General features: G+C 49.8%; 1 protein-coding gene across 11 annotated transcripts in view; it reads right to left on the reverse strand.

The window, feature by feature from the left end:
* CAMTA1 (calmodulin binding transcription activator 1) overlaps positions 1 to 13,687 on the reverse strand; it is a 224,694-nt gene that overhangs the window by 22,540 nt on the left and 188,467 nt on the right. For 10 of the 11 annotated variants that reach the window (XR_007380850.1, XM_048967827.1, XM_048967829.1 and 7 more), the window contains 4 exons: positions 12,561 to 12,701; positions 8,940 to 10,795; positions 7,680 to 7,806; positions 7,174 to 7,308 (listed from right to left, as the gene is read on the reverse strand). Coding sequence is in view for 9 of the 11 variants with exons in the window: in XM_048967827.1 (XP_048823784.1) it covers positions 7,174 to 7,308; positions 7,680 to 7,806; positions 8,940 to 10,795; positions 12,561 to 12,701 (2,259 nt within the window). In the remaining 2 variants the exon portion in view is untranslated. Of the gene's footprint in view, positions 1 to 3,050; positions 3,243 to 7,173; positions 7,309 to 7,679; positions 7,807 to 8,939; positions 10,796 to 12,560; positions 12,702 to 13,687 lie in introns of those variants that run through there. The other variant, XM_048967828.1, reaches the window with a different exon arrangement.

Consider the following 13,687-nt stretch of genomic DNA (forward strand, 5'->3'; position numbering starts at 1 on the left):
ACCACCTCAGCACAGAACAAAGACGCAGCTGATAGCAGTGGCAGAATTCTGTGCATACAGTCAGCACAGCTCCCGCAGTGCCAAGAAACCAACAGAGCTGCAGAGAGAACCTCTGTTCCCATGGCAGACTCAAAGCAGCCCACCTGCTCACAGCGCTGCTGATCTACAGCCAGCTCCAGGACCTGCATGCATGCAGCTACAGCTCCGTGCAACCATCGGACCCCACACGTTTCCTTCTGCTCAGGATCCTTTTAACCCCTTAGGGAGCACCATTCTGTAATCCCCAACTCTGTCAGCTTCAATCTAAACGTTATCACCTCTACAGTCTCCATATCGGGATTTGCCGGGCCGTATCTGCACAGACATCAGCAAGTTGAAAACGCAGTGTGCAGTGAAACCAGGAAACTGCCGTGAAACATCACTGCCCATTTGTGTACCCTGAGTTCAACATGCTGATTGCCAGAAAGGCATTATCAGCCAAGTGTCAGCAATGAACACAGGATGAAAGTGCAAATGAAAGGGGGGGGGAGGAAGGAACAGTAATTTGTTTTTACCTTTACCAACAACTGCTTTGCATTGCAATAATTAACAGAAGGGCTGTAAGCACCACAGAGGATGTCCAAGACCATTTATCCTTTATTATTTTTTATTTTGCTATGCAAATCCTTGTGTTTGGGCTCACTTCAGGGGCCGTGGGCAGCCAGCACTTAGTACTCAAGGAAAATACATCACCAGTGTTTCTACATTCTTATCTTTCATCTCCAACAGGGGGTCTCATGGCAAGTACCTGCGCACTGAAGACAAACGCTCAGCTGCACATAAATCAAGTTACCAAAACAAGCTTTTCTCTGCTTACATTACACAGGAAATCTGAGCTGTGTAAGGTTCCCTGCACTGGAAGCACCAAACTTCTAAACGCAGCAAAAATGGGTGCATGCCTGTGCTGCCCAAGGTCAACCTCATCCTATGTACTCTCACCTCTTTAAAACCTGGGGCAACACAGAACCAAATACCTTTTGCCAATGTAACATAATTTGCAGACTGAGGGGAATTTGTGGGTTCTTCAAGGCTGCTTCCAACAAAGTCGATGAAAACGACTGCATTTCTGTATCGGAAACACCTCATAATTTACAGAAAACAACCTGAAATTGCAGTCTTCTCTGGAGATTATTATTCTTCAATTTTAACCATAAAAGCCCAACTCTGAAGGCCCACACGTAACTCCTGGACAACATATTAACTCAGGAAACCTGCTCCATTGTGCCAAAGGCCGTTTGCACTCCTAGCGCTCCCACTGCTCACACAGGAGCGAGGCACTGCCCCATGGGTCACAAACTTGGAAGTGCAGCAAAACTCTCCAGAGGGGCAGGAGGAGCTGCTCAGCCAGAACCCGACCCACGCAGAGATCAGTCTGAATCTGCACATACGCACCCTGTGTTAGAAGGCAGCCAACACAGCACTTTCCAACACCTCCCAAGTTTTCTCCCACGTGTGAAGGTTACGGGGTCACTGCTGCGAATGCACGTGATTGCTGATAGCAGGTGGGACAATCTCCCCACAAAACCACCAAAACCACACAGCCACAGTGCTGCCCAGCCACGCCATCCCACCAGCAGGTAATAAGATGCTTAAAGGGTGGAGCTCCCACCCTAAATGGCACAGGTAAAACAAGAACCAAACCTTGTGCTGCAGAAGGCATTCACAACTGAAGCGCTCCTTGTGACAGAACACGCGTCCATCCCCATCTTCCAACCCAAGCCCTGTCCTAGAGACAATTATTACCCAAAGTATTTCATGCCGGGATTCTCACTTTTCAGGCTACACAGAGTGGCAACAGTGTCCCCATTTGGTGGGCAATGGCTCACACTGTGTCTCTGAGGGATCTGCACTGAGCTGCTTTTCTCATCTCTACATGCAGCTTTACTGGACGAGTAAATAACCCAAAAAGCACTTCATTACTGCTCTCTTCCTATTTTACAAATGATTGGTTGTTTGCATGTAACATTTTGCTTGGTTCCTCTGTACAGTAAAAACACCAAGCAAGTCGAAGCATTGGCTTGACCTGCTTTGTTTTTGAGGAGTCATCACTGTCAGTAACATCCTGGCTGGGTCCGTTTAATGGTGGAGCTCACAGGCAGCGATCTCAACCACCAAACAAAAGCACTTAAAATTTCTCCTTAATATTGTACAACGTATGGACAACCCTGCTTGTCAGGGAGATCGCCGTCAGGCAGAGAGAAACGCCACAAGTACAGGAAAACACAGTTCACACTGAGCCCAAGATACAGGTGAAGGTCTGTGGATCTCTGGAACGGAATCTCTGTGTTGTGCCATTCCAACTCAGCAGGAGATGGGGGGGTCAGGCTGACTTTCCCCCCTCAAGTGCCCATTACTGTCCATAACCTCCGTAAAGCACTTCCCAGCTGCTCAGAAATTCGCTGTGCTTTCCCACAGGTGCCAACACCGTACGGGATGTGCACGAAAGCACACAAGGAGCATGAGCTCCCGGCACGCTGCTCATCGGCACGGCGGCACGCGGTGCTTGCAGCGTCTGCCTCCTCCAAGACGGGCTGCAGCAGCTGTACGCAGAACTGAAACAAACCGACCCGCTGGAACCGGGCAGAGAAAAGAGGCCGAGATCTCCGACACCGGGAGCTTTTGGAAGCAGACATCTACCCCGTTTGTCCCATTTCTCAACTGAGAGTAGCCCAGATGGTCTGAATTCCCGCTCTTCCTTAAGAGCCGCTTTGCAAAACGATTTTGGGAACAGATGTGCCTACAGCATCCCCAGCTCCTCCGGGAAAGTCTGGGCCATCCCGTTCGTCATGCCCACCCAAATGGGAAACCGCGAGCCGGAGGCATTACAGCGCGCTTCTGCACGTGCGATGCTCCTGCGAGCGCCGGGCCGGGAGCCGCGTCTGTCCGTGACGGCGCCCGAGGAGCGGCGAAGAGGAAGGAGGGCACGGCGACGGACCCGACCCCGAGCAAACGCCGCCGCGTCCCGCAGCCTTCCGCGAACGGAGCGGCGATCCCCGCCCTCGTACACTGACCTGGGCGCCTACAAAGGCATCGGCGGCGGCTGCAGCCCGCGCCCGGCGGCGGGGCAGGACGGGCCCGGCTCTGTCTGCCGCGGCTCCCGCCGGGCTCATGGCACGCCGGCAGCCAGCCGGAGCTCCCCGGCGCGCCGCAGCCTCAGCAGAGCGCTCCCCGCGGCGGAGCGCGGACTGGCGGCGCGCAGGGCCATATTCCGGCGGCGGGAGGAGGAGGAGGCGGCGGCGGGAGCCGGAGCGGAGCGGCGGGCAGAGCTGCGGCGCGGGGCGAGCACCGCCTCCGGGCTGCGCGGGGATGCGGCACTGCGCGCTGGAGCCGCCGCTCCGCGCCCCGACGGCGACCGTCCGCCGCCCCGCGGCTCTCCGCCCTCAGCCCACGCCGGGGCCCCTCGGCGCCGCCATGGCGGGGTGCGGGATTCGGGCCCCGTCCCGCGGCGGCGCTCAGCGGCGGCCCGGGGCTGCGGCGGGCGGAAGGCTGCGGCCGCCGCCTTCCATTGTGTGCGGCGGCGCGGGCGGCGGCCCGGCCCTGCCCTGCCCCGCTCCGCGCCTCTCCCGGCGCCGCCGGGCCCCGCCCCGCCCGGGTGACATCACCGCCAGCACCGGGCTGGGCGCTGCCGGCGCCGAGCGGCCGAGCTCCGGCACTGCGGCTCTCATCACTCCGTAGGCGCCCCGAGGCCGACGTGCGGAGCTAAGAAACGTTAACGGTTTCTTTGCGCCGTTAAAAGCCAGCGTGAAATCCCCGAGGAGCGCCGTGCGGCCCGCGGTCCGGAGCCGTCCGGGCACCGCGGCGCGTCCGCCGGCAAGCGGTCGGAGCCTCGGGACGGGCAGCAGCCGCAGCGCTCCCGTCTCCACGCCTCCACCGCAGCGAAGCAGAAAACAGCGTCTGCGAAACGCAGTCGGAGCAACAGAACGCAGCCTTCAGAAACAGGTGTATGGGAGCTGCCTGGCTGTACGTAAAGGGACCAAAAATGCAAGTCTCAATGAAAATACGGAACAGATAAAGCCTCCATGCATCTTCAGACCTCACCAGTATGAGCACACGGTGCCTGCAAGGTCGTCTTGTCTCCATCTCACACACTCCCATGCTAGAAACAGGCATCAGGTCCAGGTGAACAAGACGCCACCAGCTCCACACACACAGCCTGGGGGCTGCCTGGGTGCTATGCATACATCCGTTGTCACACCAACAGCACCAAGCCACCACACTTCTGCATCTTCCACCCGGGAAAGGCAGCCAGAGCTCACTGAGCACCAGCGGGCTGGGAGAGCTGCCTGTCATGCTCCCTCCTATCAGTGCCATTTAGTTCCCACCACAGCTCTGCCCATCCTATGCACACCCAAACCCTCAGCTCCCTCAGTTCCCCACCCAGACTTTTACATTCTCCTTGACAATTTAACTTATTCCTTCACAACTTCCCTCCTGCAGGTGCATAATAAGCACAGCCCCAAGGAGCAACTCATGGTGGCCCCCTCTAAATGCCCCATCACACCCCATGCCAAGCAAACGCCGTCTCTACAAGTGCCTTTTGAAAGCAGCAAATTCTGCAGTGGGAAGCAAACACACTGAAAGCCTGTACTAAAAAGCCTTTCTCATTTCTGCCCTTCAGGTCAGAAGGGTTTTGTTTGCTTTTCATTTGTCTTGAGAGCGCTTCTCTACCAACAGCAAACAAGAGGAAGCAGCAGCAGCAGATCATACTAAGGTGCTGTGTGGGCACAGGGGGATCTGCTGGCACTGATGGGGGCAGGAGGAGCACCAATGCACACCAGTGAGCAGACAGATCCCTTCATGCTCCTTTTTTTCCTGCTGCTGGAAACTTGGAAACTTCTCCAGAGCTGTGATTCCTCCTGAAGAAAAGAAGCTGAAGATAAAGCATTCCGGGTATCTGCAGAGCTGAGAAAAGACAGCTGATTTATTGTCACCTCAGCGCACACCTCCCCTACATAGCATGCCTTTGTCTTCATTTTACAGGGATTTGGGGATGACACCATTTCTGCAGTACGGTGGAGTTTGTTAACCCTGCAGTGCTCACATAGCTGAAATATTTAAACACAAAGGAACTCAGAGCGTTCCTTCAGATTAAGTAGAAAGGATAATAAAATCCTGGTCTGTATTTTGGGACTGCGGAGAGTCCTTAGCATCCTTCCCTCCAGACAACAGAACCGGCAGTAGTACAAGGATTTAATGCAGTGCAATTAGGAGCAAACAAAGAAGATGAGGATTTGTGTGTTTATTCTACTGGTAGAATCAATTCACATTAGCTTATAGCTGAACTAACATCTGTACTCTTAGAATAAAAGCAAAGATGTTGCTTGTCCATTAAAAAGAATATCATTTGCTGCTTTCAGAGCACTGTGCACCACGACAGAGCCTTCTGATAGCTCATGGTTCATAGAATTATTCAGTCTTTTTCCCTGAAGGGCCTCTGCATTGCAGCGGTCCTTTTCCTTTTTTTTCCCCCCCGTTAGCAATGCCCTACTTTGTTCACTGCTGCAGTCCCCCTCCCTTCCACCACATCACAGCACTCATGGAAAGCCTGCCCGCTCCCCAGCACACAGACAACACAAGCAGGCAGCACTCAGCCACCTTCTGCAGCTCCTCCAAACCACCAGCACTGAGGAAAGGACCAAAGAAGAGCTTTAAGACGCAGCCTCTTTGCACGCCGCGCTGGAGAGATCGCGCGATGATCCACACACACCGATGAGCAGGGACTGTGATGGCCCCAGACTCACAGCTGCTGCCGGCACACAGGAAGCATCTAACTGATGTCTGAATGAGAGCAGCTTCTTCTGCCTAGGCTTCCCAGACAGAAGGAAGGAGCCCACCAAAATCCCTTCAAACACCGCCTGATGACATTTGCACACTGCTGGCCTGCATTAAGCTTAAAACTATTCAGTATTTCTTCCCTTGGCGTCAATCAGTTCTACATATCTGCCGAGTCTGTCAAAGTATGTGCAGCAATAACACAGTAACACACATTTCAAATCTTTGTGATTACAGCAACGTTTTGAAGTCAAGCTCCTATCGAAGTAATACATCCACAGCAGATTTCCCAGAGCATGCAATTCTGTGACGATTCTGTGACTGAACTGCAGTTACTACATTGGCAGCTCACAGACAAAATTAGATGAGGTTAATTGACTGAGCAACAAACAAAATCAGTGTATTAGCTCATTACTGCTCATCTTCAGTACAGCCCAGTGCAAACAACGGCTCCTGTGATTTCTTTCGTGTAACACTTTGTAGCACTAATATTAGTTTCTCAGCAATGAAATCTCTGAAGACTTCGGATCTGACCCTACCATATTTGTCTCCTGTACAGAGCAGAGAAAGCAGGCACTTAACAAATGGGTCACCTAACATGAACATGTAAGGACTTTGCTAAGAGTGCATAAAATGCAGCACTGCAGCAGTTGACTCTCTGGTGAAAAAAGACAAAAGCAGTACTGCTTGTTCTTTTCCATCCTATCATGTCTGTTAAAACAAACCAGCTCTTTTCCTTAGATCTCCTTGCTCTGAGTTGGAAGCTGCTCCAGCAATCACACTCAGGAAGGGAAATGAATTTTGTTCATGCCCATCTTGTTCAAATTGTCACCTTGGCGACTTCTCAAAGAAAATCAATGAATTTCATGCAGTAGTACAGAAATAACAGACCAGCCAGCAGATCTGTTGCCTCCTTGCAGGCCGTACTGACTTCTCATTTTCTCCAATAGCTTTTAGAAGGAGCACCAGTGGGCACAGGTAAGTGGGGATATTCAGTTCCTCCAGCCCACTGTTCCAGGCTCCCATGCTCTTCTACTATCTTTCTTCCCATCTCTCCTCTACAAAATGCATTTCAGGGGTGTGCCCAAATGTAACACTTGCAAGCACAGCTATCACATAAATCTCAAGCCCACATTTCCATCCCTCACTGCTGACATCAAGCTAACAGAGTTCTGTTCTGATCGCTCATGTTTTTTTCTGTCAACAGGAAGAGGGCTTTGATTAATGGAGTGCTGAGTGACAGACCTTCCCCACGACGCAGCCTCAGCCCCCTGCGTCCCTCTCCCATACCAGGGGCTGCTCCTTTCATTCACAGTTCTACCATTTGGTGAGCTTAGTTAAAGAATATCATGCACTTCTTACCATCCAAAGACAGCCAGTCATGCTGGGAGGAAGGCAGGGTTGGCAGAGCTCTGGCTTTGTATTCAAACACCACAGAATTGGAGATGATCTGATTGTTGAAGGCAACTTGCAAAGTCACGAGCCCAGTGTCATGAGCTAAAAGAGAAGAACGAGTGGTGAGACAGTGACCTCCCTGCAGAAATGCCAAAGTACAACGCTGTGGGTGAACTCCCCATGGGCAGCCTGGCAGCAGACGAAACGAGAGCAGAGGGTGCACTCAGCAATATTTTTGTGACTACACAACTGAAGAGTCCAAAATGTCAATCTGCATTTTAAAACAGGCAGGCTTTAAAACACATTTAGGAGCCATACAATAGGTTCTTTTGGCATGAGGTAGGATCCCATGTGCTCCAAAATTAACCAACTTCACAGCATTTCAAGTAGCAAGCAAGGATCAGTTATTCTGCATGTATTGAAAGTCAAGAACTTCCTCTGAAGCCACCAGCTGTAGGAGAGCCATTCCTTACCTGGGCAGTAGCAGCGCAGTACTCCTGGCTGAATTAAAGATGCAGGCACTGAGATCTGATCAAACAGACAGCTGTAATTATTGCTGGCTTCTTGCCATGGACCAGTGATTAGAACTTTCACTCCTCCCTACAGTGAGCAGAGGGGAAAAAAAGGGAGCATCATGAAGAAAGCCCTATCCAGGGAGGACCATGCACCAAAATGGTTAAACCGCAAACAAACTCATGAGGGCAGATACAGATCTTTGGCACCAGTAGCCAGCAACATCCCAGCGCTCTGCAGAGCCTGAATACCTCCATCCACCTGCCCTGCCAGGACTGCTCTGCTCACAGCTGCTGCTGCTGCAGCCTTTGGGACACCTCGTGGTGCCCTTCTATGGCCACCAAACCTTACACTATAGGAGAAATGCAAACAGCATTCCATAACAGAGCATCTCTGTTTCTCTTCACTCACTCTGTTCCCTCCTCCTGCTGGCAGTGATACACCTTGCACTTTACTGGGTATTGAGAAATTGGTAAAAAAAGGAAGCATGGTCACAAGGGGTGTCCCTGAAGGAGCTGTGCAAAGCAGGGGTACGAGGGGGTCCTTCAACCCCAACTTTAGCAACTGGAGCCTGTCCTAGATCTCTCTCCTTGCCCTGACATGGGTCTCAGTAGTGCTGTGTCAGCCACACAGTGCAAGGCTTTGGCATCCGCCTCTCCTGCTGGTGGGAAAGGCACCAGCTGCATCCAGCACAGATCTGCAGAAGTACGGTTGAGTTCCTCCCATAGTCCTTGTGCCTCCTCCCTGAGGCTCAGTGTGGAGCTGGGCACAACCAGGACATTCACCATGCCATGATGGGAGTGCTCCTCTTCTCACACACGTGAGCAGGAAGGAACAGACTGCAGAGCTGTGCCAGGACATACACCTGACATAGGATAAATACTACTTTGCATCATTAGCAAGATCCATCACACGCAGTTCAGTGCAGTAAGGCTGTACACAGTAGTGCATGAGGCCATCATGTGGGAATACTTGGCCTTTCAATGAAACAAAACATTTCTGTTCAGAGGTTTCTAGGTAAAGAAAAGGCCCTGTCAGGGTGACAGAGTGCTTAATTAAAAGTACACTGAGACATGCAAATGGCCTTGGATGCTCTTTCTTCTAAGATAAATGTGTTTGAAACCTAGTCAAAGCTTTAACAAAACAGTTATTGGAGCTGTTATTAACAAAGCAAGTAAGGATAAGGCAGTAAACGTTAAGGACTAAAAGCCCTGACTTACCTCAGGGTAAGACCATTCTGGTGAATAATCTGTCACCATGAACAAGCGCCCACTCTGCTGTAGCAACCCCAAAGTGCCTTGTGCTGCAGCTGCCGAGACCACCTCAGCCACATGCATGTATGCCATCGTGCTGGCTCCATTCTCTGTGCTGCTGAGCTGCATGTTGGCTTGCTGAGGACTGCAGCAAGGAATGCACATTTCAGCCTGGTTGTAGGTTGTTCTGTTACTGTCTTCAGGCTGAGAGAGTCCGGCACTGTCACCTGACACCAACTGGTGTCCATAGAGGGCATTGCTCCCACCTTCCACAGATATGAAATCATTAATTAGATCAGAAAACTGGTTGCTGAAGGAGATGTCAAAGTGGTCCAAGTTAAGCTCCATGTTGGAGGAGTTATTTAAGCTGGGATGGGCCACAGGATAGAGTCCTTGTACCATGTTTCCTTGGAGAATAGGGAGATTGTTCCCATTCCTGATACCTCCATTGGTCTCAGGTTGCAAGTAGTGTTCTGTGCTGCAGGCTTGAAGATCCCCTGATTTAAGTAGATTTTCATTCCCTTCTGCCTGCTGGGAGGTCTCCATGGGAACTTCAGCTTCTGCAGTCATAGCCTGGAAATTTGCTTGGAACTGCATGAGCTGGAGAGACGAGGTGGACTCTATTCTGGTTTCCACCGTGCCATTGCAGTTGGAAGTGGTTTGGGATGGGGACTCTGTTTTCACACTGGGGATTCCTATTGTATTCACAAATGAGCCACTTGTGTCATTCAGGTTGTTGTGGGTGTTTTGCTCAAGGGGAAGAGGTTTGCTGGCATCCTGCAGAAAGAAGCTGGGGGAAGGGGTCTGATGAACGTGAGGGCTCTGGACTGTCTGATTGAAGCTGGAAGAATAGTCCTTGTTGGAGTCAATGGCACTGAAGTCCATCTGCTCCAAGGTGGTACTTGGGCTCAGACCCCCTCCAGATGGAAGCAAACCTGAACCAGTAGTGAGGGTGAGAGTGTTAGATGCAGAAGTGGAGGAAAATGCTTCTTTGGACATCTGTTGTTCAAAAGACGTGTCCTCTGTTTTAATTTCCTTCGTGAGGGTTGTATTGAAGTTGAAGCTACGTTCTGTGGTGGGTGACTGCCTTATGTTGGTACTGATGCTGTCACCTTTCATACCCCCTCCACCATAAGTCTGCCCTTGCTTGGGGTTATTAAGAAAACAGTCTGGGTCAAAATTCATGGTGGTTTCTGGAATTTTTCTATTTCCATCTAAAGTTGTGGAGAGCACAAGTTCCTCGGAGACGGTGCTGGGTAGCATGGACAAGCTCTCTGAACTGGCTGTTGTTGGAAAAGCAAATTTGTGTCCATCAGAACTCACAGCAAGTACCAGCCCTTGTGCAGCCGCATCTGAGGACAGAAGGTGTTGATTCGGGCCGGAGGTGGGTGACATGGTGTACACAGCCTCACTGGTGACTTCTGACATAAACACTGTGGCACTTTGTGACAGGCTTCCCATAACTGATGCTACAGCCATGCTGGACACGCCAGTGACTGCTGGGCTATCCGCCATATCTGGATCGCTATTTAATCCACTGCTGATGGACACAGGAGAATTCTGGGTTGTGTCAGGGACTTCAACCTGGTTGGTGGAAGAAACCTCGGTACTGTTTTGATGGAGCAACACTGGTTTTGCCACTTTGCCATTCCTCTTCTCCCGGCTGGAGGCCTTGCCATGACTGTGCTCGTTCTTGCCTTCAGAGACATCGTTATTTTGTACCTCTGAATGAGTGCTGTACCCACCTGTCCTTGGTTCGACCTTTGGTGATATGATGCGGTGTTTGGCACTGTTACACTTGTGATGCACACTGCTTCCTGCCCCTGTGCCAGAAAACAACATTGGTGGTTCAGTAAGCACAAAATTAAACCCATGCTGGTTGCCTGTCTTACGGCTGTAGTAAAGGAAAGCCATGCTTAGGTGCTTGTGTGAGGGATGGAGAGAGCAAGTGGCACCGCGGAAGTGATTTCTTGCTCATGCCACGTGTACAGCTCCCCCTCCATCTGACACATAGATCCATTGTGCACAACGACAAACCTCGGAACAGGAACACATGCACACTTAGCTTCACCACACATAGCGCCTACCCTCACCTTACTTCTTTCTGCCCTGATAACAAATAAAGAGGAAAGGAATCAGCATCTGTGCCAAATTTCAGTTATTTAACGTGGGCAAAGTCTGCAAAGTAAGTCTGTCAGCTATGGCAGACTGTTTCTGCCTTGCAGGCCCTGTTCTGCAAATGAGGAAATCGGGCAGTCTGAGATAAACTGTTCTTTCTGGAAAGTGTCCTATCCACAAACTCCAGTGCAAGAATGGCATTTGTTGCTTAAAGAACAGCCCAGCCATTGAGGCGTGCTTCTTTAACGGTTCATTTTCCCTAGAATGAGGTAAGAACAACAACTATTGTACTCTACAATGACTAATGGGGAAAAGAAGCTCCCTGTAGCTAATGGCTACAATTATGAATGCCATCTTCTGGGCAACACAAAGTGTCTGCATAGGCGCTCTAATTTGCCAACCCTTTTGTTCCTTGCCCTTGAAGGGGAACTTCTCTTTTATGCACTCAAGATTTGAATCAGGTCACTCAAAGTAGTTCAGGACAGACTAAATGCAGTATTAAATCTCTCTATTCTCCTAGGTATAGAGACCAACAGGAACATGAGAAGCTTTCACTCTGCAGTCTTTGCCTATGACTGCAAAGAACTGGGGATGTGTGTGTCAATGTGCCAGCCTTTACAAAACAAAGTGATACTGTTATGTTAAAAACCAGGCGGCAGACTTAGCACAAGACAAAACATCAAAGGGAAGCATAAAAGGATTCGTGTTCAGATCTGCAAACCTGGATCAAATGCTGAGCCTTCAGGCTTGAATTTTAATCCAAACCCAGGTATTTCAGAGGTCATCATTCTTACTTAAAAACCTCAATTGTATAACACAACGGCCCAGAAAAGCAGAAAAAAACAAACCCTTTGAAGCACAGACAGCTTTCCTTTATAAATTTCTCTGAAGACTAATTAGTATATGATATATTTTACTTGACCAAAGTAGTAGGAAGGACTGGCTATAAAGCAGATGAGATGGAAAAAAGAATAATTCTTCTTCCTACTTGCTGTGCAAAGCTCTAACACTCAGGATGCTGCTTCCTGCCATTCTAGTCTCCAAACAAAAACATCTTTTTTAACAGGAGAGAAATCTCTCATGTCTTCATGGTAATTAAATAAAACCTGTCTTATTCCAGTGCAGCCTTGTAAGTAACCACCTGAGCCCTTCTCCAGCAAAGCAGGCTGCAGGGCAACAGTTTCTGAGGGTAATGTTGTCAGAACAATAAATTCTGAAGCATGCAGAAGAGAACGCACCTTTCTAAGCAAATCACATACAGAGGGCACAGCACAAAGTGTTTGCTGTTGGTTTTGTGGTGTTTTTTTTTTTTTAAACAGAAATTCCAGATGCATTTTTTTTTCTTAAATCTTCTATTACTTCTACACTCATTGGGTCTCAACATTTCACAATACAGCATTTTTGTGCTGCAAAACCCATTCCAAGCCTGGGTTAAGCTGCAAGCACGTCCTGCCCTCCCGTGGCACTCACCCAAGGTACCAGTGCACAGACAGTTGTGTGTCCGAGGCTGCGGTTTGGTCTGGTGACTATCGAGGATCTGCTGCACCAGCTGCTCCACTGAGAACCCTGAACTGCTGTTTCCATTGCTGCACGTCCACTTAATACCATGAACTGGAAAGGGAACAGAAAAACTCATCAGGAACTTCAAAAACACACCAGGAAACATCAGAAGTCATCCCAAAAGAACAGCAGAAAGCCTCTCCTGCTGATTTTACTCAGAGCTGATGAGATCTATGTAAAGTAACAGCACTTTAAGCACTGGTTTACCACTTTCTTGGTTTCCTATCCAAGACTTAGCAAACGCATTAAAAAATCCAGAAGCAACAATAGAGTACTTGTGCTTCACTGAAGTAAAACAATGCATTGTAAGGAACACTTTACACCCTTATTTTGTCTTTCTCTAAGCAATGTTAGGGGCACACTGCGTGCATACCCTGCATGTGCAGTAGGGCTCAGCGAACACCTTGCCACGTACTGGCTGTTGGCAGCACAGTTCCCATGGCGTTCCTTTCCTGACAGGTTAGGCTTGAAAAGCTTTTTTTTCCAATGCCTTTGTCATACTCTGGAAAAGCAGATTTCTTCTAAAATCTAAAATACTAAACCAGAAAGCCCTGCCAAAGTTGAGTCCCACTGACTTCACCTCTCAACTCACAGATCCCTGCACACTGACATCCACAAATCGATAGCATGGAATGGCAGGGCTGAGCCTCACCTCACAGCCAGGAAGACCCGCAGGCTCTCCATCAGCAAATTGCTTCATGCAAGAAAGTCAGAAGCAAACAAGGGCCTGTTCACAACATTTATTGACAACACTGCCAGAGAGTAAAGATGGCATGTGAAATGTCCTGTTCCCCTCCTGGGCCCTTCCGTATGTCATGAACAGCCAGTGGGACAGGGCTCCTGGGTCTGCCTTTTTAATCACCTGTTGTTACACTTCCTCATCACCCACTGATGTTACACTGCCTCGCAGCATCTCACCTCACTCCAGTTCTATATCAGAGTTTGCATTTTTATTGGCTGAGATGAGAAACTTGCAGAAATGCTGTAAATAAGGTTTACAAGTATTTTTCCTCCTATCACTATTTAAAGTGTTGCAC

This window comes from Lagopus muta, chromosome 21 (assembly GCF_023343835.1).
Source record: "Lagopus muta isolate bLagMut1 chromosome 21, bLagMut1 primary, whole genome shotgun sequence".
Taxonomy (NCBI): domain Eukaryota; kingdom Metazoa; phylum Chordata; class Aves; order Galliformes; family Phasianidae; genus Lagopus; species Lagopus muta.